This window comes from Podarcis vaucheri, assembly GCF_965113315.1.
Source record: "Podarcis vaucheri genome assembly, chromosome: 11".
NCBI classification, from domain to species: domain Eukaryota; kingdom Metazoa; phylum Chordata; class Lepidosauria; order Squamata; family Lacertidae; genus Podarcis; species Podarcis vaucheri.
Window position 1 is genome coordinate 37,598,712 of NC_138749.1, and position 25,418 is coordinate 37,624,129.

A 25,418-nucleotide genomic window follows, 5' to 3' on the forward strand; every position below is an offset into this window, starting at 1 on the left:
AGAACTGGAGAGATAAAAACTACAAATCTGCTTGTTACACTTCTGGAAAACTGTTGATATTGAACTGGATTCAGACTTCCCATGAGTGAATTTCTGGGTCTGGGTCCAACACATATTCTTTCAGAATTTCATTTCCCCATGCCTTTTAAAATGGAATTTATCCCACCTTAAAATCCAAGTAGCCACATCATCCACAGCCTTACCACCATCCATCCATCTATCTATCTATCCATCCTTGCTAGGTATGTCTCACATATTTTGAAGTTTAAATGTAAGTAATGCCCAGCCTATGGTTACATGTCAGTGAGGATAGCTACTTCAGATTTCAGAACTGTTGAGATTCCTGTATCACAGGGAGTTGGACTACATGACCCTCGGGGTCACTTCAAACTCTACAATTCTATGATTCTATTAATTGCATGGGTGAGAATGAAAAAAGCAGAAGCAGACTCGTTTAATGTGTTATTAGGGTTGCCATCCATCCATGATTACAGTAAAAAATGTGTTCTAGGAGGTAGTTAGTAGCAATATCTGGAAAGTCAGTAACAATATTAGATACTACTTCAAAGTTGACCTAACAAAACTTTTTTGATATTAACAGCAGTGTTGGACCCACCAACTCAGTCCATTACCCTATACACTTTAGCTGATCCACCAATTTCTACTAGGTTCCACTAAAGATCCACCAGGTTCCTTCCTGACTTTATACCAAGAATGTTGACACACATCAAGTGTCTTCCCCTGCCCTAGTATTCCTGAAATTTAAAGTTGGAAACCCAGTGTATGATGCACTTGGACCTATGTTTGTAGGTGCAGGGAAGTCTCTAAAGCTTACACAATACAATATATGCATAGCAATTTGCTGTTATTTAATGCTATAATTTAATGTACAAATTCACTCTGAGTCAGAATATACTAATATATGCAAGTCTCAGACTGGTCTTTTGCACAAGAGAAAATGAAAATACTATGAATTCAGTACTTCTAATCTTATTATAAACATATACAGTATTATTTTTATACAGGTTATGTGTTGAAATAACTGTATAGTATATTAATTTAATTTACATGAAGCATTATCCATTATAATAATTCAAATATTTACTTCTATGAAGTATTTTGAACCAATGCACCCTTCCTAGCTGATAACAGCCATATTTTGTAGTACAGCTGTAGCAATACAATTACTGAAACTATAATTCTCTTAATATTTAAATAATATATTAAAATTTAATATTCAGCACCTGGAAGAATCTGTTTGTGTGCCAACAAATGAGATAGTTGGGCCTGGAGCTTTTATACATATGGGACTCAAAAACAACCTATCACAAATAATTACTAAGCTAGAGCAGCTGTACTCGCCATATTAGGCACTGAAAAATCAGGTCAAAGTTGCATGAATCTGTTCCTTTTAAATTATGCCTACACAAAAAAAATCCACTCTGCTTTGTATGGCATTTCCACCTATTTTATAATTATTTAGTATTCCTAATTGTAATGCAATAAAGCAACAGGGATTCAACACTTTTTTCTGAAAAATTGTAAAGCAGATTCTGCAAATAATAATATTATTATTAAACACAAGTGTGATGAAAGACTAATTTGGAAGAATATTTACTTACATAATATTAACAGCACACAATGTACTGTTTTAAAACAAACTATACAATGGAAGATGTATAGCTCAATTGCAGTTATTTATATTTAGATATATTGTAAGTTATGTCCTTTGGCATATTTAATTACACCATTATTGATGGAATCCCAAGTTGATTGGAAACATAAATGACAATGCATTTTTTTTAAAATGCATATCAATTAAAAATGTTTTTTCACACTGTTTTTATCCTAGTGTAGTCTAAAAGCTCTTCAACTTTTTTTTGTCAGAGGGAGGGGATAAATACCATATGTTTGTATCTCATTACCTCAAATAATTCTAATGAAAGTCATTCTACTACTACCATGCTAATAAGACATCCAATTTACTAAACAATGAATATTGAAAATACATTTAAAAGGTACAAATGACTGTCCGAAGAATGACACTGGAAAATATTAAGTAACAGCTCTACCTCCAGATAAGCCTCACAATTAAAGAGTTTTAATGAAGAGAGCTTTCAAAGGCAAAACCAGGAGGCATTGATTAGATTGCCTCTAACTTTGTGTTTTGACACCTTCGTTTTTCGTGGCATTATATTGTCTCTGTGCATCTTACAAAGGAAGCCTTTTTACTAAGCCCACACATGAACAGGAGACAGCAGTGCTTATAAAAGAGACTGTCAAGGGTGTGAGCCAAAATGGGTCTCATTTGGATTTCAAGTGAAGAAAACTCCTAATGCATTTCATTACAATGTATGCGAAACTCTGAAAAGAAGGATGGACTGGGATTCTCATCCCTATTAATTTATTGAAATGGATTCAGTCTCCCCCCCCTTGTATATCAAGGGAGACCATGTGTTTCAAGCAAGGTAACAATATTATAGAACCAAATAACCAAATATGCAATGTGCCCTTCTGTGAGATAAAGGGGATACATTTTTAAAACAAAAACTAGAACAGCTTTTTAGAAATCAAAGATTCATTCTTATTAATTTTAAATCCACCTTTTAGCTAAGTGGTCACACAATATTTATAGCTCACTCCTATGCTCAGACCTAGGTCCCACTGAGTTCAATGGGACTTACTTCCATGAAGGTGTGCTTATGGTTATATGTTGTTACTGTACTAAGGCTTTCATTATGTGAAATTCTAATTTCCACCAAACCCATTCTAATACAGTTAGAGTGTCTTAATTAAATTCAGATAATTCAGATAAATATTTTCCAGATTACACAATATCTTCTTGATTAATGTGCTTCAAAATAATGCAATACACAATCAACTGTAACATTATGTTGAATGTATCCAAAAGTGCAACATTTTGTATGATCCTGTACAATGTTTAGTTTAAAACAAAATAAGGTTTTGAAACCCCCCCCAACCCACTGTAAAATTATGCAAAGCTGAGAAAAAGTTTGTGCACATTTTTAAAGTTGCTAACTTTCACTTTTGTGGTTACCATGGTCTATATCATATGGAATAATGTTTCAAATATACATTATAAACTATACATATATTCTAACCATTTCAACGCCATAATCATTTAGAAATGAGAGATCATACACCATGAATAGTTAAATAAATTCAATGCTCATCTGTTTATATGCAATAGCAACATGATAGTTAAATCAAGCAATCAAAAATCCTTGTATCAAAATACAGAAGAATTAATCTATATATAAACATTCAGGTATTATGGATGTTAAGTGCCACTCATCAACAACCTATTTCATATACAAGGGGAAATAAAGTAAGTAAAGTAAAGTAACTGAACCTGTTAATTTAAATTGCTAGTGACAGTCTCCCATCCAGTGGAGAGTCCTGTTGGCAGAAGGGTATTTCTTTCCCCTGGAAGCCACCCACCCATCTAAGAAAATATGTTCTTGAGGGTTGGAGGATGCTTTGGAACAATATGGGAAACTGTAGGGAGAAGCAGCAAAAATCGCCACTACCCCTTCCACCACCAGATGCCTCCTCTGGATTAGAGCCATGGTGATAAAAAATAAAATAAAATTACAACCACACATTCAGATATCTGCTATTAAGAAATATTTTGTTTGCCTCTTTTTAGTATTTAGTGTTGCTCCTACATGCACATAAAACTTCTGAATGCCTGTACATATTTTGGCACTATGTATATCAAAGCACATCTAATGCTGTGCACATCAACATTATGTATGAATATAACATGGTAGATGTCAGAAATGGGAGTGAATGCTGACACTGACTCTTAATTCCTTAAGTGGCTCAGCAAGAAATGTCAGAAACGTTTAAGTCACAATCCTTGCTTTTTATATTTATACTAAGAATAAGAAAAACAACTTTTACTAGGAAATCACTTAAATGAGATAACATTACAAAAATGAGTACTTTTTATTGAAAGTACTCAGCTTTAAATTTAATGCTAAATTTTCTGATATTTCTCTCTGAGTTTATTCAAATCTTGATAATTACTGGTAAATGTCAATAATCACCACCTTTCTCACACATGCTGCAGAATATACATGCATTATGTTCTTTGTTATTGCTTTTATAAATTGGTTGTTGTATTTGTGCTTTCATGACTATGTTGCACGCCACTTAGTATTTTCAATATAAATGAAAACAATGCCAATGCTATTAAAGTACCATAAGTGAGTTAGTGGGTCAGTATGATCATCTAGTTTTCTATCATCTAGTTATCTATCTATAGTTATCCCCATCTAATTATCCCTATCTATGGATAAGGATGACCATGTAATATGTGCACACGTGTACACCCTGAGAAATGCAAATGGCATAACTCCACTTTGTTTGACTGGACAGACAATTATAGCTTATGCAATCTTAAATTTGACTATATAATATTTATGTATAAAAGTATTTCTATAGCACCATATCAAAAGGTATCAGAGCAGTGTACAGCAATAAAAACACTATAAAAAACAATACAAATAATTATATAGATTTATATAGATAAATATAGTTTCACCCTGTAAAATGCACTAGGAGGCATAAGTCCTGAGTAAAATTAAAATAGATGTAGATAAATTGTCAACTATCAACCAATTTTGGTTAATAAAATTTAGGATATAACATTGCTGCTGTGAATTCAACAACAAACCATCCATTGATTTTAATGTGGCAATATCAAATACATTGTGATGAAGCTTCAGTAAATTAATATTAACTATTTGCACAATTAGCATATTATACATACAAAAGCAAGACTAGTAAGAATAAAGCTCAGCTTATTTGGGGGGAATCATAACTGACTTAAAAGTGATGCACATGTCAAGTTTATCTTGACAGCTGCTACATACACAGGCAAAGCACATTAAACAAAAACACCGGGAAATCACTTATTTGATCATTTATTTTAAGTACTTAAAGGTACCTGGAGTTCAACAAAGTTCTGTATATGAATACAAATTTTGGACAATTTGCTGAACTGACACTGTTCAGGTAAATATATTTTTAATTGCAATAAATTTCAGTGAATATCCTTTCTAAAAACATAATATAATAACACTATTTTTACAATATAAAGTTTATGATATTCTGAATAAAACTGACAAGGGTGAAATTTGATCCATAAACTAAGTGACATACTTATGTTAATTCACCTTTTAAGAGATATAGTGTGTTGCTCAGTTTTTTGACAGGCCTTGCATTCCTTATGGAGACATGTTGAAAAACACCACATTTTCTTTCAATAAGGAAGATCACTTTATCCACTATCATTCTCATTCCATTTCAATAAAAAAAATCAATCAAATCCATGTTCCCAATTTTTACTTGTTGAACTGTCAATTTATGCATACACAGTAACACAGACCTGAAATTTATTCTGCAATACATCTCAGACAGATTAAAAAAAAAGTTAAAAAAATTTGTGGCCTATACATTTTAGCCAATAGTAGCTAGGGGAGGAAAAAACTCTTAACATGAATCTATAAAATATCTAATTTCAAAAGATATACCTTTTTAGCTGAATAATATTAGTAGCCATTTTTTTTTAAAGAAGAAGAGGGAAACTAAGTTATAGTTTCAGAGTAATAGGGATTCTACTGACTAACGTAACTGCACCAGTTGTCTAAATGGTAGTAACATCCATGTCAGACATGTGGTTATCTTCTCAACTTGACCTATTCGTGAATGTGTAAATCAAACGTTTGAAGGACAATCTAGTGACCTGTCATGCCCTCTCAAACACAATACCAGTAGTGCCACATTTTGGATAAAAAACATTTCATGAATGAAGCCTTTGCGACATCTGGCGGTGCGAAGAATATGCAAAAAATTAGTTTTGTTTTTTTCAAATCTATCAGTACTTGAAAATTCCTGTCCAAAAGGCTTTGATACCCTCTAGCGGGGGGACAAAAGCAATCTGGTCTGTAAAACTACGTGGACTATCATGAATCCATATGGTGCAAAAGGTCAAATCTTGAGATGTAGTGACATTGCGACAATGAGACACTTGCTAGACAGAAAGCTCACTCATTTAAATATAAAAAAGATCCTCATCTAATGTTCCCACACATTTAAAACTGTAGAGAAAAGATAGCCAAAGTATCCAATGCAAATGCTGTAGAGTGAAAATGAAGTGTATATATGTTTCAAAATTAGATGATTACTTGAGTGCTTCACAAATGTATTACGGGTAAACTAACAGTGCATTTTTGTTGATAGATTCTGAATGCACAGAAATAATAAAAAAACTTGAAACTTAGAGTAGTTAACAAACATCATATCTTCCCTTACATTTATTTGTGCAGCTAATTAATGTTAGCTGAACTATGAGTTTCTGTATTACAAAATTGTAAATAATATTGGTAAATGCTGTTGTGCAAAACAAAAAATGGTATCAAACATTTGTTATTTTTCTACAGTCATTTCAGAAAAACAGAGATAAAAGAAACAATTTCACCCAGCTATTGTATCAACCAAGAGACTATATGACGACCAAACTGAGAAACAATGAATAATAGACAACGTAGTATCACTGATGTTTCCAAATAGTTTCTTCAATTTATTGCATTTATTTACATTAGATAAATCCAAAAAGATTTTGAACCAATTTTCTATGGAATGGCACACTTCTATCATTTTGACTCTAATGATCAGTATTTGATATTCTCTTTCTTTACTGTAATATAGACATCCTGGAACAAATGTTCAACAACTATGTTATTGCAATGTCAGGTAAACAAGAACTATTTTAGTAGCAGAACTTCACAGAAATCACATACTAACAATCATCAGTGGAAAAACAAGGAGAGATATTTATGAAAGCGCTCAAGTGATTCGAGAACAAAAATACCACCCACTCAAGATGGCAGACTTAAAAAGTAAAATGCTAAAGACAAGGTTTCTGTATAATTCTGTGCATATAGGATATGGTTAATTGATTATAGGTTAATTTTCCAAACTAAATGTAATAGTTTGTTATCAGATAATCTGGAAATATACCTGGTTGAGTTTATTCCACACTGTCAGATATTTAAAGTTTGGGCTTAGCTTATGGACAGAGGTATCAAAGTTGTTAAAATACTTCCTTAGAAAGACAGCTAACATTTTTGTATATATCTAGTCTAAGGCACTCTAATTGCTAGAAAAGTCTGAAAAGGAGACACCATTACATCTCAAAACACGAAGTCTGCCTCAAAAGAGTGATCAGCATTCCATGAGAGAGCACAGCACACTAAACATAGAATAGAATTCAGGTGTGGGAAAGTTCTCTCTTCACACAATTTAACTTTGGAGGTGGGGTGGGATAAAGAGATTTCCCAATGGCAGCCAGGATGAAAACTAGTATAATATACTGTGGTACCTCAGGTTACATACGCTTCAGGTTACAGACTCTGCTAACCCAGAAATAGTGCTTCAGGTTAAGAACTTTGCTTCAGGATGAGAACAGAAATCGTGCAGCGGCTGCACAGCGGCAGCAGGAGGCCCCATTAGCTAAGGTGGTGCTTCAGGTTAAGAACAGTTTCAGGTTAAGAACGAACCTCCGGAACGAATTAAGTACTTAACCCGAGGTCCCACTGTAAAACATCAGAAGCTATTGAACTATAAGATGCCATAGCTAGAAAATAGCTAATAACACACAATAACAGTGCTGGTAAGTAGTTATAGATTTTCATAGAAAAGCAAAGCAGGATAGTTATCTTGCCCAGCTCCTGGAACCATAACATTGCAACATGTGAATAGATCTACAGGTACTTTTTCAATGCACTAAGCATTCATGCAGACTTTTCCTAGGCCTTTCTGGACAACACGAACAGCCTGCCCCCACTGCTAGAACAGATTACAGTGGTGCCTCGCAAGACGAAATTAATCCGTTCCGCGAGTCTCTTCGTCTTGCGGTTTTTTCGTCTTATGAAGCACGGCTATTAGCGGCTTAGCGGCTATTAACGGCTTAGCAGCTATTAATGGCTTAGCGGCTTTAAGAAAAAGGAAACAAACTCGCAAGAACTCGCAAGACTGTTTCGTCTTGCGAAGCAAGCCCATAGGGAAATTCGTCTTGCGGAACGACTCAAAAAACGGAAAACTCTTTCGTCTTGCACGTTTTTCGTCTTGCGAGGCATTCGTCTTGCAAGGTACCACTGTATGTCACATTGTAAGAGGTGAAGTTTTCACATGGACAACCAAAACCTCCCAGCATTTCTAATGACCACCCAGAACACTTTCTGGATATATTGTTCAGAAGTGCTGGGGTTGAATCGCAGCCAAGCACAAAGGATGTCCAAGTGCTATGAAGACTCTTTCCTGGTTTGCATGCCTCACTAAGTCCTATTGGAGCAATTCCAATGGAGGCATCCAGAACACAGTTCCATCTGAGGCTTGAGGATGTGGACAAGCTGTTTGAAGAAGTGCAGCTAAATACCTGACCCCTTGCCCAACTGGCATTCAGAAACATGTTCTGTCTAATCCTGGAGGTAGTATACTGCAATCATGACAAATAGTCATTTAGAGCTGCAAAAAACTTCACAATCCCCTCTCCACTGCATTTCACTATTCAACAACAATCCCACCAGGTTAATGACCCTGAATCACAGTTCAGGATTATCACACACAACAACAACAATTATTTTATTATTTGTTACTTTGCAGGGCTGATGTAGCTCACAATCTCTCAGCCACAATCCTGCCCCTTACAACATGGCTTTAATAATGATTGACTATCTGCATTGGCATTAACAGAGTAATTTCCCCCCCAAAAATTTAAAGTTTAGAAGACAATCACATTCTTGCATGGAATGACATGAGTAAGAGAGATCATCTGCTATGCAGTCACAGCTACACTAAAATCCTGGATTGTTTTCTATGGAGGCAGTAAAAACTTCTCTTCCCAGGAAGAGCAGCAGAAAAGTCTTTTAAAAACATCAATAGTTATTTATACATGTTTCATTATAGTCTTTGTCTCACTGGCTAGCTCTGCTTTCCTAAATGTCAGTCAGTAATTCATTCACAGTCTAAAAACACTAAATTGTTAAAGGACTCTAGGGTTGCGGCGCTCATCTTGCTTTATTGGCCGAGGGAGCCAGCGTACAGCTTCCGGGTCATGGGGCCAGCATGACTAAGCCGCTTCTGGCGAACCAGAGCAGTGCACGGAAACGCCATTTACCTTCCCACCTATTCATCTACTTGCACTTCATGCCTTCAAACTGCTAGATTGGCAGGAGCGGGGACCGAGCAACGGGAGCTCACCCCGTCGCGGAGATTCGAACCGCCGACCTTCTGATCGGCAAGTCCTAGGCTCTGTGGTTTAACCCATAGCACCACCTCAAACCCACCTTTATTTCCATACACTCCAACATTTCTCTGATGAATAGGGACACCCTATTCAATAATAACAACAACAACAACAACACCCCACACATCTGACTAGGCTGTCCCAGCCACTCTAGGTGGCTTCCAACATATATAAAAACATAATAAAACATTAAACATTAAAAACCTTCCCTATACATGGCTGCCTTTAGATGTTTTCTAAAGGTTGTATAGTTACTTATTTCCTTGGCTTGGGGATTGCATAACCATACCCTCCAACATTTTTCCGGTGAAAATAGGGACGTCCTAAGGCAAAGCGGGACATTCCGAGACCAAATCAGAAACCGGGACGACTTCTTTAAGTCCAGGACTGTCCGTGGAAAATAGGGACATTTGGAGGGTCTGTATTTCTTAACTCTCATTCCAAACTGTAATGTAAGTGAAGCATACTTTTCTTCTTCCTTTTCCTTCCACCTCTTAACTATTTTACACTGTAAGTTTCTTTGGATTGAAGATATGTCCACAGCAGTGTTGTTAGGGGGTGGTCTCAGGGGGTCAGAGCATGAGATCTTTTGTGCTTGGACTTGGCTCTCCTGCCTCTTTCCTCCTTTTCTCTCTCTCTTACAGACAGAAAGTCAGCCTAAATTTATACATGTAATTCAGAATCTGAAATTTTGTGCAAATTTGTATAATGGTCCTGTTCCTGAAGCCTTTCTACCACTTTAACAGTGCCCCTACATGCCTGTGTCTACCACATAACTCTGTAAGGTGCCATGTACCCTGTTAGCATATCAGCACAGTTCTTCATATTATTTCAGTTTATATAAGTCTCATAGATATGGAGACATTTCTAAGCAAAGTGTATTTCCCATGGGTTACCCAACACGAAAAAAGAGTTACTAAAATCCCCTATAATACCACAATAGCATTTGCATGAAATCCAGATATTTATAAAGCAAAACATGCCAGAATTAAGATGGTTTTAAAACAGAGTTCTAAAAAATAAACATACCTGAACATCAATAATGTATGAGGAGTACATTAGGGAAAACTAGGGTTTTTAAAAACACATGTGCCAAAGCAAAAATTGTAGTAACACAGGAGAAGGCAAACGTCCCTGGAAGGTAGTCATATAGACCTATTTCACTATTGAACCAAAATTGTAAGATGCTGGTAGAAATGTTTCTAGAGAGATTGAATTAAATATTACCTAGACATATTGGTATGGATCAGATGGGATTTATTAAATAGAGAAGATTGCTGGACATTATCCAAGCAATAAATAAAACAATAAGATCAGGGGAACACCAACTGCATTATATTTTATTAATGCAGGAAATGCATACATTCAAACTAAATGGACCTCCTATGTAATGTGAATGGAAAAGTTTGGACTAGGCCCGAATTTTACAAAATGGATAAAGTTAATGTATAAAACCCCAAAGAGAAGGGTTTTGGTGAGCATCATGAATAAAGTCTGGTGTTGGGCAGAGGAACCTGGCAGATGTGTCCTTTGTTGTCTTTTCTGCTTGCCTTGTACTGTTTTCAGAATGGAATGAGACATAGAGCGGATAAAATCTGAAGTAAATTAAAATATCATTATATTCTAAATGTAATAATTATTAGCTTCCAAGATTGGTAAAGATTGTAACTTACTGGATTGATATCTATGGCTTCATTTCCCATGTATTTAATATTTTACACATTTTGATGCATTTAATATTTGTCTGTAGGTAGTATGTTTGATAAAATATATTATAAAAATAACACTAAATAAAATACTTTTTTAAACCATATTGATGGAACTCTGCTTTCTGATCTACTGATAGGGCAATTATGAAGAGAGAATTCTTCACTGGCAGGCACTTATAAATGTAAAATAGCGTATCACTGGGAATTAGGAATATAATGTATTAAGTTGTTAAAGTTTTAAAAAATCCATGTTAAAACTGTGTGTACATTTGCCAAGTGAATTTTAGCTACTGGTTGCCAACAATGCCAAACACTAGCAAATCATCCCAAATGTATATTGGCTTACTAAACCAACCGTGGCCATGGAGACCACTTAACTTTGTTACCTTTGCGAGATTAATTCAAGACCTTTCAATGCAAGAATCCTCTCTACGTATTGTTCTACTTTCTTGTATCACCTTGTATTCTCAGGCTACTTTTCTGCCAAGTTTTGCATGCTCTTGAGTTGTTCAGAAATGTCCCAATAAATAAGAACTATTCTGTTTCTAGGGATCTAAGATGGCTCTGATCTAAGATGGGCCATGGAAATTAATGTTCTGCAAATGGAATTTTCCTATTGTACAATGAAGAGGCTGCTTCAGGACAGACAATAAGGTGTACTTCTACACACACACACACACACACACACACACACTTAAACTATATATTTCCCTACCACAAGAGGTGGTGATGGCCACCGACCTGGTCTGCTTTAAAAGGGGCTTCAACAAATCATTCTAAGACTATGAATGGCTACTAGTCAGTATCAGAGGAAGTAGGCAAAAAACAATACAAAAGATGATTAGTGCACTCATGCCCTGGTTGACCACTGTGAAGAAGGATGATGGGCTATTTTATGTATTTATAATCTACCTTTCACCAAATGGTCCTAGGGCAGGAGTAAATACATCATTAAAAACAGTAAGTATCAGGAAACCCTGTAAGTTCATGTGCATTTAGTCTAAACCTGCAGGGCTTGTATGTTCTTAATTCTGCATTTTCTGATGCCTTAAGCAAAACTGTACCTTCCTTCCAGTGAAGTGTAGAAGTGCAGATCATTATATTCTTCTTTCCCACGGTGTACAGCATCTCAACAAGTTCATTATACCCCATCCTTAAAAGTTGCTGTAGAAACCGTTATGCTACACCAGAAAGCCTATCACAGAAGTTTACTTAGCAAAATCCAAATACAGGTGGTGATCACTTCACATAGGGGTTGAAAAGGTCCCACACGTCAATTGCAAGTCAGTTGGACGTGCCTAAAATGGTCACTGACTGCACTGTTGGTTTTTTATAGTATTTTATTTGAAATATAAAAATACCCCCCAAAACCTTATATTTGAAAACATTTGCTCTACAATAAATTCAACCTTTGCTTTCTCCAATCCATCCAACCTTGTCATAAAACTTCAAGCTTCCTTGAATTGTATTTCTACCCTCCCCGATCCTCAGGATATTCAAATCAGATAAGACACAAGTAACTAAATTAGCAAAAACTTTAAAAGAGTAGAGTGGAAGAAGAAAAGGAGGGAGAGTTTCAGAGATTCTCCATCAGCTCCTTCACTATTTTTTCATACCCTCTCAATCCCCAAAGAAATCATGGAAGACTATGTATCCAGATTCTATGAGTGACATTCAACTGTTAGGGGAGACCCAATGAAATTAATGGGCCTAACTTCATTACGTTCATTAATTTCAAATAATACTATTAAAATAGTATTTTGTATCTATAGGTAACTTTCTCGTTGTCTGCAAAGGTCAAGAGGTCACAAGACTAGCAATCTATATCTAATCCCATTCAGGCCTTCCATTTTTTGCAGAATCAGTTTCTTCACAATGAGGCTGCTTCTTACATAGTCCCTAAATCTAAGGGTTATAGCTCATATGTACTGGGTAGAACTCAGAGCATGCTTCACACTGGGCTCCATGCACATACAACATATAACCTCATTCCTACAGCAATTGTCCACCTATTTTCTGCCACTATTAAAGTTCAGTAACATTATAAATTAAGCTTGTTATTTTTTAAAATAAATATGTATGGTATTCTTTTGAGAACTAAGTAAACCAATTCCTAAATATATATCAAGAGCCATTAAATCTGTGTAAAATGATGCAGTTATTCATTTACTGTAACCTACAGAAATGAAAATAGCCTCAAACAAATAAAAAAAGAACTGCAATTTTCCCTCCTTAAACTATAGCATTTTTCTAACTAAAAATGAGAGGAGATAAAGGCTTAATAAGAGTGTTTGTAAGTCCACTTTGACAGTACTGTGTGTTGGATATGACTTTCACAGTCTGCTGGCAGTTTGTAGGAAAGCTACCACACCTGTGACTCTGCTGTTGATTAATGAGTCTTTCAACTTATCGCTACCATCTGAAGAAGGGCCATGGCCTTTCCAAGCTTCACTGGTTCATTCGCTTTCAACTGCAGTCCTACCAAGATATCTCCTATACAGAAAACCACACCTGGTTAAAGCAAATGAAAACCTCAATATGTCATTTTCTAGACAAGTAAAAAAGGATGTAAAACTAGACAAAAGATGTATTCAAGCAACATGAATACAGTTTTGTCATAACCTGTCAATCTAAAGACTAATAAAAAAACCCTTTCCTCAGTGACATATTTCATATTGCAAACTTTTGGAATGACAATACTCTGCTTCTTTGTTACTATAATGTGCAGGTCTTACAACAAGGGGCTTTGCCCACCGAAAACAATAGTTTGCTAATGCTATCTAGACAAATGGGCCATCTGAGTATTTTCAGGAATATTTAATTCAAAGACCTGCTTCGCAGTTGCACTAAACCAAATCTTGGCTCCCAGAAACAAGCTTGTAGCCCCTTTTTTCTCCCCAGTTATTTCTGCTGTCACACCACACTAATCCCAGGTTTGATTAAGTGTTTAATCTAAACCAGGACTTATAGTTAAGCTCTCTCTTTATGAACCACAAGCTGTAACAAAGAACAAGCCTTGGTTGCAGCTCATGGTTAGTCTGGATAGTCCCATGTTCAGGAGGCATGCCAAGGCAAACATTGTCTTACACTGGTACAGTACAGCAGTAAAAAAGACTGGAGAAGAAGGTGGCACCTGCAAGCTCCTAACTGGGAGCCTGCACATTTGCACTAAGCCAAAGACTGGCATTGCGTGATGTGTGAGTGAGTCTAAACAGAACTAATGGGAACATCATAAAATATATTACACTTTTAAAGATGTTTTTTAAAAACAAAACAAAACAAAAAACCCTTCTCACATCTTTGTCATGTTTTCCATGCTTTATCCAATACCCCATCCCACATATATAACAACTTTTCTAGCCATACCCCTCACAATTTGTGACATACTTTATGGGCCCATCTCCAAAAATTGGTTTGGATAAATAAGTTGTAAAGGTACAGGAAGTAGACAGATTTTTGTGATCCACTTTGTGTACCCATAATGTCATCATACCAACAATGCATATGATGACCTCTTATGGAACATGTATATATGTTCACATGTGGCAATTGTCTGTCATAGTTATATTATTTTATGTAACTCCATAATATCATGATGTATGATCTCTAAATGTAGGTCAAATTATGAGAGAAAAGGAGTAGATTATATTGAATGCATTTATTTACTATTATATTTATATCCCATTGTTTTCCCAAGCAGCTCAAGAAGTAAGCTTCACTGAGTTCAATGGAACTTATTCCCAGGTATGAGTAAAGAATTGCAAAAGAGATTTGTCTTTTTGTTAAGGAACAGAACTACCGTATTTCCCTCAATAAAAACACACAATGAAGTAATGAGCCAAAGATGTGGAGTTCTGCATCAGCAACAAAACAAAACTTGCTTCTCAAACATCAGAAGACAAAAGTCTACGAATGGCATTAGCTAAGCTACACTCAGTTTTCTGAGTTACCAGTGAGAGAACTTCTTTATTTTTAATGTGTTATGTAAATGGTCTGTTGTAAGGCTGCATCTCTTGTCATTAGAATTATTATGTTTCTGATAAGAAATATGCTTTACTGGTAAAATCTAATAATGGCTTCATAATCAGTTTTATCACAGAAAAGTAAACCCAAGCTTATACATGACCATTTTTTCCAAATTTAGGGTAGTGCTGGACATCCTGGAGCATGACCAACAGGGTCTTGGGAATGAACAATTTCCATCAATTCGTAGAGGACTACACTGTGCTTCCTAAAGCTCAGATGGGTCAGTGCAGAAAAACAAAGGCTTAGACCAGAACAGAAGAGACCTTTAAGAAAGTGTTAGTTTTATATTACATATTTTGATTAAATATTGTCATATGATGACAATATTGTCATATGATGACAAACACTCATTTTACTTTTAGAAGTTTGGAAAGTAATAGAGAAATGTTCTGAGAAGTCTGGGATGAACGAAAGCCTAATGGGAAGACATGTAAACACCCCACAAGGAAATCAGGATGAATGCTTATTGTCCTATAACCAGTGCTTTTTTCTGGGGGGAACGCAGGGGTACGCATACCCCTAAAGATTTTGTGAATCTTTGTACTTTTGTCCATTTGCTGTATTTATTTTGCCCGATTTGAAGTATAAAATGGTGATTTTCTTGAGTCAAAGTGAGAGTACCCTAAACATTTTTTTAGAAAAAAAATCACTGCCTATAATGGTCCTATAAACAAATAAGAATTAATGCTCAATAAAACCAGATATATCCTAACCCCTGTGTAAGTTTTGTGCAAGCAAATCAAGATGAATAACAAATAGGTCATCTGGAAGAGTCCTGAGTTACATTCAGGTGCAAAACTTTCGAGTGGGTATTATAGCAAGAATTCAGCTCTGTATAGTTTCTGACATGCTAAATGAAGTGCCCATTCTCTGTCATGGCACAGCATCAGGTCCAGTAACCAGTAAATGCCCCAGTGAAATTATATGGAGGTGCAATGAGGCTGACAGATAACTTTTCAGCTCTGAAGCAGCGGATGGACCTAAAGCAGACAGAATGATTCAGAAATGCGAAGATGCCATCAGAAGTAAGAAAAAACACCATCAGTAAGCACCAGGTGTTCAAGAAGGGGCACCAACAGGATTTTTATGGGCCCAGCACTTCAATGAAAATAAAAATGGTCTGCTGGGAATCACAAGTGGGCAGAGTGCATTGTGCTTACATTCTGCTTCCAGGCTTCCTACAGGCATCTGATGGAACAGAATGTTAGACTAGATGGGCCATCCAGCAGGCTCGTCTTGCGTTCATTTATAAACAAACAGCATAAAACTTTAAACCTGTTTATTTCAAAACAGGAGTGGATTTAAGGGTGGATCCACATCAGATAATGTTAAACTTTATTACTGCATGCCCGTGGCAAGTTTGGTTATTTTAATCCAAATTGTATGCTTCAGTCAGTCTGTCTGTCTGTCTGTCTGTTTTAGAAAACCTTAGCTTAACTGTTCCACCAATTTGCCCAAATCTGGAAGGGTCTGGGGTTGGCTTGTTATTCAGTTGAGAATGTTGATACTGGGAAAGTTCAATATTATCAGCTCCCACAGTTCTGAATTTGTACCCATCCCTAATTTGAATTTGTTGGTTGTGACAAGTAAGCCTCTTTTTAGTATATTCCTTAACCACCCTATTACTTTATAAGGCGGGTGGGGTGGGCTATGTGGCACCTCTTTTTTTTTCTACAAACAGATCAGACTCATTGAGAGTCACTTCATCATGCTATGCTAACACATCAGATGCCATAAAAAGGTACTTTTGCATGCTCAATTAAACCTGTTCATATATTGCTCAAATTCATGATAATAAAAGAGATTTTAAGCTTGTTGATGGAACAAGATTTTAGAACAGCATTTTCTGAATATATGGATAATCAACAACACAATAAACATTATAAATGTAAACATTTTCCCATAAATAGCTTGCCATATGGCTAACATTCACAACAGATGCTGTCTGTGTATCCACTAAAAAATATACATGATTTATTCAGTTTTCCTCTGTGATAACTCTAAACAAGAAAAATATTTTACTTCTAGTTACATTCTAAAGTTCTACAGGTGACCTGGCTACAGTTTGCAATTTTGAAACTACTGATTTCTGAAAAATATGTTACCATTTTTTCCAACAGCATCCATTGTAAATATACTGTATAATATATGGGGCAACAGTTTTACTAAATGCTACACAATTCTCTGTAATCACCAGCAGAAACCTTGGACTTAAAAACACAGCTAATTCAGAATAGCTGAAACTACCTGGTCAACTCTCCCCTACTACATATCAAAACGGGGCGGGGGGCATGCTATTTCACAATTTCACAAACTGCAGTTTGAAAATCAGATCACATTTTACACATATTAATTATGATTTCCAAGCTCAAGTATTCAATAGCAGTTCACATTTCGATTTAAAAGTTTTGCTTTAGTTATAAACCTCATGCTGGCTGGATTCACACAGCAGTTTATTCCGTTTTCCCAATGTTTTCCTGTTGACTTCCACATTATGCTTGAGCTTTCACATGACATTAAAGACATTTCCAGAAACGCAGCAGAATGTAGCACAAATACAGCACTCATTTCTGTACCATTTGCAAATGGGTTGTTTTCTGCAGCCTTAAGCTCTCAAACAGAGATCAATGTACCACAGCCTTCACATAAACACACTTAAACAGCTCATCTTAGTGAGTGCACTAGTTGGACCAGGATGTACGGTAATTGTAGCTATTTCTTCGTAAGGAGCATACCTCACCCAACTCCTGCTTCTCTACAATACTATATATAATACAAAAATCTGCTTCATCACCATAAACAGAACTTGCAGCATTTGTCACACCTTCACTCAACATAATTTTGGCGGCTTGTGTTAACATGTTAAATGTAAATTAAGTGTTCTGCCCACAGTGGAACAATCACATTGTTTTATTACAAACAATCTCTTTATAGACATACTTAAACTATATTCCTTTCATGCCAACTCATTCATGTAAGCTCATTCATGCACACCAACACCAGGAAAGAATATTATACACTGGAGATACCAATGCATACATTTTTTTGGTCTCCATAATATACCTTTCTGACTGCAATTTCTTATGCCGCATAAGATACCACTGTCTTGTCAGGCAATGTAGGTTGATACCCTAAAAAGGGGTCCCTCAATGGTCCTTGCACATAGATGTAAATGCCCCCTGTATAACCCTTTAGAACCCTTCCATGTTTATTTTCCCCACTGTTTGTTTGTTTAGTTTTGTACTGAGAGAGCCCCTTTTATGATCAGAAGACACCTTTATTTGTGGAAGGGGTGGGTATCCAATTTCTTGACACTCCCACCTTCCAACTTCAGCCCCCACAACACATTGCACAATATTACAGAGGGCCTGTGGCCCTCAGTAGCATCTTTTCAGAAGTTCACAAGGAACTTGCAACAGGAAGACAGAAAAGCATCACAACACAAGCAGAACTTCAAATTAAATCTTTAGACAAGCAGTTTAAATGTTATTTGCAAAGTTGCTTTGCATAGAACACAAAACTTACAGAACTCAAGAGAAACTTTTATCTTCCCCCCAAAAAGTATTACCTGTGCTCCAGTAGTGCCATGAAGGTCATTTTATTTAGTCCCAAATAACTTGGCAGCAAATCTGACCAATCCCATTTGCACTCAGTAATGGTAGACTGTTGATATATAAGAAGAAGGTATTGTTAGTTATTAATCAGAGTTAATATGATCAGTAAATTAAAGCTCCAGCTGTGATAAACTAACTAAGGAGGGGGGTGGATGAAACAAGGACTTAGACAGATAGCATCAATCATGCCCAGGGAAGAAGGGTTTTATTCTAATAAGACAGCAATTAATTTATAAATCCATTTGGGGACGTAGCCATTCTTTATATAAAGATAAATCAATTTTTGAGTAGTTATTCTTCCAACTGTTAACAGCATTTTGCCAAACCGCTTTCTCTGAAATCCTGATATCAGTTACTAAAACAAAATAATTGACAACTTTTTATGTATTGTAGCAATTTACATTTATTTATTTATTTATTTACCGTCAGCACAACCTTATCAACAAGAAACTCTCCATGTAACTGGAATTGGTAATGAATGATGCTTCATAATTAGTGTGATGTTTTACTTATCTGGTGTTTTGTAAGACAGCCCAGTCACCAGATAACTGTCCTAAATTTCTATAAATATGAACAGTGTCACTTGTTATACACAAGAAAGTATGACATACAAAGCAAAACTTGTGATTACATAACTTTAATTATATTATTAAATATAAAAGTGCATGTAATTATGACATACTGGGTGGAGAGATGACTGGGGAAAAGGCTTGTATAATGCAGAGGCACCTGGAAAAACTCTGCACTGCACACAGCATCCCTTTCAGTGAAGGCTACACTTGAGGAGGACTAGGTTTGCCGCAACAGAAGGTTATCCCCCAGTTGCAGCACTTTTCTCCATGCTGACAAATGTAACCATTCAGTTAAATCAGGGTTTCCAGCTGTTTTTGGGTCTCCAGCTGTTTTTGGACTACAATTCCCACCATCCCTGACCACTAGCCCTGCTAGCTAGGGATGATGGGAGTTGCAGTCCAAAATCAGCTGGAGACCCATGTTTGGGAAACCCTGAGAAACTATAAGATACAGCACTTCAAATGGCAAAGTGTGTACACAGCCTCAGCCATGAATGAAATCCATGACAGAGTCCCTTGGGATTGATTCACATAGGTCAACTACACCTGTTTTAGCAACAATGCAGTGGTATTGTTATCTTTGTTCTGTTCTACTTCTCCTCTTTCCATAAAACAGATTTTGCTAGCCAGGGGTCAGCAAACCTTTTCAGAAGGGGCCGGTCCACCGTCCCTCAGTCCTTGTGGGGGGCTGGACTATATTTTGGGGGAGAGGATGAACAATTTCCTATGCCCCACAAATAACCCAGAGGTGCATTTTTAAATAAAAGCACACATTCTACTCATGTAAAAACATGCTGATTCCCAGACCGTCCACGGGCCGGATTTAGAAGGCGATTGGGCTGGATCCGGCCCCCGGGCCTTAGTTTGCCTACCCATGTGCTAGATGAATGAGGTTATTGCATGAAATAGAGTACAATCGCATCTTGTGCATGAGTTACATTCCAAAAATGCATATACTTGAACCACCCCACATGAGTATCTTCACCATCTGAAACTGGCACACTGAGCAGGCCTTTAATGGCAGAGAGTTTGAGAGCTCTCTGCCTTGCTTATCAGGCAAGTGATGCTCAGCACATGGGTTCTGGGGGCTCTTGTGAGATCTTGCAGGGCTTTTGTCAGGGCATTCCAAAGCCTGGGAAACAAAGGGAGAAGCAAGGCAGAATTCTGCCTCACACTGAATTAGATCATTGGTCCATGCAGTTCAATAAACATCCACACCAAGGGGAAAAAAACACAATTTAAAACAGCAGCAAGATAAAAAACTAAGGCCTCAGTCTCCTTTAATTCACAGAAGGATGTTCTGTCCAGCCGAGACTCCCAATGGTGACACAGAGTAAAGGTGATTTTTTTCAGATTCCCCTTGCAGCCCACAACATTACCTTTCATACAGTTCTGGAGGGTCCCCAAACCCTCTAGAACAGGTTTGCAGAGGGTCAAGTGCCTTAGGGAAGTTTTTAATATTTAATGCTGTATTGTTTTTAACACTTGATTGGGAGCCGCCCAGAGTGGCTGGGGAAACTCAGCCAGATGCACGGGGTATAAATAAATAATAATAAATTATTATTATTATTATTATTATTATTATTATTATTATTATTATTATTACTACTACTACATAGGGAGACAAATTTGGCTAAACTCCACTCACTGCCTTCTGCCAGTGGGAGCACCCCATAAGCAGAGTACCATTTTACAGAGATGCAATCATTTTTAAAAGTCTGGGTGAGCAACAAATGCTTTGAACTGGTGTCTACATACCATTAAAGAGGATACAAAATGAATTAACTAGGGAATGGGGACATAGTTGAAGTATCACCATTGAAACCATCCTACAGCTATTTACTACCTGCCTCCCCACTCTGAATAGGGCTTCTTAAAGTCAAGTGGGTCCATATAGTTCTTTGCAATTTCAATTATTTCATGGTTGTATTTTATAGTATTGATATATTAGGCTATTTTATATATCTTTGGATTGCCAGTATAAAATAGAATAAAAACAAAAACTAATTAATTTTTTTGATAGTTGTCCACAGGCTGATAAGAAGATAGCACAGTAAAAGTTTCTGTAATCCAATTTAACTATTGCTTGTCACTTGCAGATTAATAGAGCATTGCAGTCCTGTCACACAGCAGAGAAATTCTGCCCTGAGTTGTCAGCATTTGAAGGTCTTGTGCTACTACAGTATTAATGAATGGAGGAGGGAGCTGTAACAGACATGATAAAACTATTATCTGCTTTACAAATTAAGACCTAGTTTAATTTTTACTCTCTTATCTAAAACAAGCAATTCCTTTCTTTAGTATTGCTTAGTTAGGACCACATGGAATAAAAAAAAGTCAAATTTCCAACTTAAGAGGAATTTATCTGAAGCCAATAGCGTAATTAGCTCCGTGGACATCTTTTAATTAATGTGGTTATTATTTTTAAAAATTGAATTCCAATATGAAAGCATTGATTGATGGTTGAATTTCACCTATGAGCATTTTTGTAGCAAAAGGGTGATTTTAGGAAATATAACCCCCCCCCCGATTTTTCTCACTTTTCCTTTACATTGATACTATGGTGTAATTATTTCACAACTGGTCCTCTTCCTTGGGAAATTTTGGTGAATCTGTTGGGAAATAACTGCGGAATACCTGAATTACCATGTTTGTGGGAAACTGCAGAAGGAAAATGGCTGACTGGCTGAAGTTAAAAAGCCTGGAGGGCTTCACTCACTCTCTAGCCAAAAGAGCCTCCAGTAGAGCTTAAACAGAAATATCTGAAGTGCTTTCAAAGCGTGGGAAATATAGGTTGTTAGATCATAAAATGTTCCAGTATTAAGCAATTGTGCTTCCCTGGCTCCACCTCTCTCAGACTTAATAGACCACAACCTTAAGTAAGTTTAAATGCTTTACTTACAATAATCAGAGCTCTCATGCATTATTCAACGCTACAGCAGAAACAACACAGGCAATGTATTTTTGGTTACAAAATACAGAAGCTAGTCTCAAATATGTGGTCTGAAGCCTCAGCCTCAAACATCTGGTCCATTACATGGTTCAAAGAGGAGAAAGAGAGGAGTAGGAAACTAGTCTTTCTGTCTCCCTCCTCAAAGGTAAGGGGGCATAACCTAACCAAGCCTTCTCTAGCAATTTACAGTTCCTTAAACCCTTCATTTACTAGCTAGCATAAACATGCATTGTTAGGTTTGACTGCAAAAATCTCTCACAGAATCAAAGTCATATAATACCTGTGATGACAACACGTTCAGCCAATTAAAGTTGGCTATGTGATTGAGGTAATATGAAAAGAGAACCATGTTCTTAATGCAACTTCCATACCATTACAGGATATTTGAAAGGAGCCAAGTTTAACCCTAATCCAAAAAGGTCAACCCACATGTGGTAGCGTATGTTTATGCATGAAACCCCTTCCAAACTAGGCCCCAAGTATGCAAAAGAGCATGTTAAGACAGCTCTCAGGCAAGCTTTTGCATCTCAGTCTGCATTTAGCAACAAACTTAGATTAAAGCTAAGAAACTCAGTAGTAGTAGTAGTAGTAGTAGTAATAATAATAATAATAATAATAATAATAATAATAATAATAATTTTATATGGCTTGATGGGATCTTATTGGTTCCCCAGGACACTTGACCTATTGGGATAAAAGCTGCCATACTGCAGAGCAGATAAGATAATAATCAGATACCTGAGCCATGCCTCTTCTGGTTCTGTAAGATCAGGGGGAGGGGAGCTTGTCACAGTAGGAGGGGGAGGCACCCATTACGCTTCCCCAGCCTGACTCATCTCTTCCTCTCTGCCACAGACTCTCCCAGCTCACTAAGCCCTGTTACTTCTTCAGCTTCTGACATCTATTCCCACCCTTCTCCCTCTTCTTCCTCTGACCACTCATCACCATCACCACTGCCCAGACTCTAAGCCTTCTTCTCTTGGTGGTTCCCCAGCTGGTTCCTCTGTGTCCAAACAGTCCATGACATACAGCAATAGTTCATTATTTTTGGAGCTTACTGATAAGTTGCAGATGGGGCATATATACAGGGGAAAAGTATAGGATTTGGGAAGCGGAAATTATTAGATTTTGTCCGTATATTTTTATCACAACATCACAGCTCTCAGAAACCATCTGACTGGATTTTCGTTTTTCTTGGTAGCAATTACTTCATGCAATTACTTCATGCAATATTTTATCTCAACTGGAAGTGAAAATGCTTAAAATAATCACTAACCTTTTCTAACACATTAGTGCAATACAGGCTGTGTATCTGGAAAGGGTCAAAACCAGGATGCTGTTCTTTGATTCTGAATGTCATGTTTAAAGGTCTAATGCTTGACCTGTTTTCTTCAGAAGATTCTTCATAAGATAGCTGTTCATTCAAATATTCCTTTAAAAAAGAAGCCAAGATTGATATAAATTGTGCTCATTTTGGGATCCTGTTTCTTTCCCCCCGATCTTTTAGATGTGGTAGCCATTTTGTGTTAATCCTTGCCCTGGTAGCTATTTTATTACTGGTGCCCATACGACATCCTTAAAAAGAATGTACCCACTGGTTCCAAAATGTGGGCATTCACTGAATAGTGTTTGAGAGTCAGATTACATATCAAATATATTACATCACATATGTTTCACACAGTATTCAACATACAGATTTATGCAATAATGTATGTTCTCTAGTCTTAAAATATTAAATATTTCAAAAAGACCCATTTCAAAATTTGAACTAAACATCTGGTGGTTCAACTGAGAGGTTTTTGAGCGAATGCTTTTTTTTAGATTAATTATTTGTGGCATACAATATGTTTTCCTTATGTCCATTGTAGTAACACTCAAATAGAATTTCACTTCACTGAAAACAATGGTCAGGGAAAATGTGTGTATATTCATTATGAGAAATAACCTCACAGTTCCTCTGCCTATGTGGAAGACAAGATGGACCAAGACCTCACAGTTTGCAAGCTATGCTGACCCCTGCTCTGGAAATAGCTAATTAGCTCTCATGCTATGGGACGTAAAACTTCCTAGTGATGAGTAAGTTGGTCATAATCAGTTCCCTCAGGGACACAAGCAGGAAAAACAGAGAATGGCTTCATAGGAATATCAAAGAAGACTCGGAGTATGGGCTCTTCCAGATTTCCTTTTGTGCTGCACTTTCCAGGTACAGGCCTGTGTTTTCCAGCCCTGTGTTCAAGCAGTTTTCTTTTTGTTTTATGGTCCCACCACTTTCCCTGGGAAAATCTGCTGTTTACCACTGAATCAGAACAAATGGCAAACCAGGAAAAACCTGAATGCCATTTGTTCCAATTCAGTGTTGAGTAGCGTTTTTTCTAGGAATAGCAGTGGTTCAAAAAGAAAACCACTCAGACCTGGAAAGTGCAGACCTATGCCTGGAAGGCACAGCACAAAAGGAAGTCTGGATGAGACTTAAGAAGGGGCCATTATCTCTCTTCCAAGAAACCCATATGGGCAGCTATAGTCAGAAAAACCCGAGAGGCCAACCTCATTTAGGCAAGAAGTATAATGACACTTTCCTCAAGTCAAATGAGAAGTTCTCTTCTTAGCTCTTCTGTTCTTCCACATGTCATTTCTCATCTAAGTCCGTTCGCTCCCTTTTCAGGTGGGTAGCTTTTCAGGCAGGCCCCAGGACTCCTTGCCAAACCGACCTATCGCAGGCCGGATTGTATTCTTGCTGCCAAATGAGCCAATGGCAGCAGGAGTTAGGGGGCGTTCCTCTGGACACGGAACCAACCGACCAATTGTGGCCCTTGGCACCATGCCCAGGGGAAGTTTAAATGGCCAGCTGGCAGGGCCTTTTAGATGCTTCGACCTTGCTATGGACAACGTCAGTTGCCTAATTTTTTAGGGGCCAAGCAGGAATTTACCCCACTTGGCAAACTGGCATCGCCATTTGGGTTTTTGCCTACCTCATGGCAATCGTCACAACTGTGTAATGTGGATAGGCATGGGTAAGCCTAATCTTGGTTGGAGGGGAGGTTGTAGCCTCCGCCTGCGCCTCCACGGGTAAGGATATCCTGTTAAAAGAATCCAGGAGTAGCAGCTTCTGTCCGATGCCCAGAAGCGGGGCAGGGCCATTCCTCCAACAGGAACCGCTTGGGGGACGCCCCAATTTGACCTAGACCGGCTTCAGCCTTAGAAACACTC

The 25,418-nt window shown here is 37.1% G+C and overlaps 1 protein-coding gene across 4 annotated transcripts in view; it reads right to left on the reverse strand.

Moving 5' to 3' along the window:
* The window catches only part of KIAA0825, a 165,405-nt gene that overhangs the window by 73,028 nt on the left and 66,959 nt on the right, over window positions 1-25,418 (reverse strand). For 3 of the 4 annotated variants that reach the window (XM_082191339.1, XM_082191342.1, XM_082191341.1), the window contains 2 exons: window positions 23,488-23,643; window positions 18,641-18,735 (listed from right to left, as the gene is read on the reverse strand). In XM_082191339.1, coding sequence (XP_082047465.1) covers window positions 18,641-18,735; window positions 23,488-23,643 — 251 coding nt within the window. Of the gene's footprint in view, window positions 1-10,723; window positions 10,894-18,640; window positions 18,736-23,487; window positions 23,644-25,418 lie in introns of those variants that run through there. The other variant, XM_082191340.1, reaches the window with a different exon arrangement.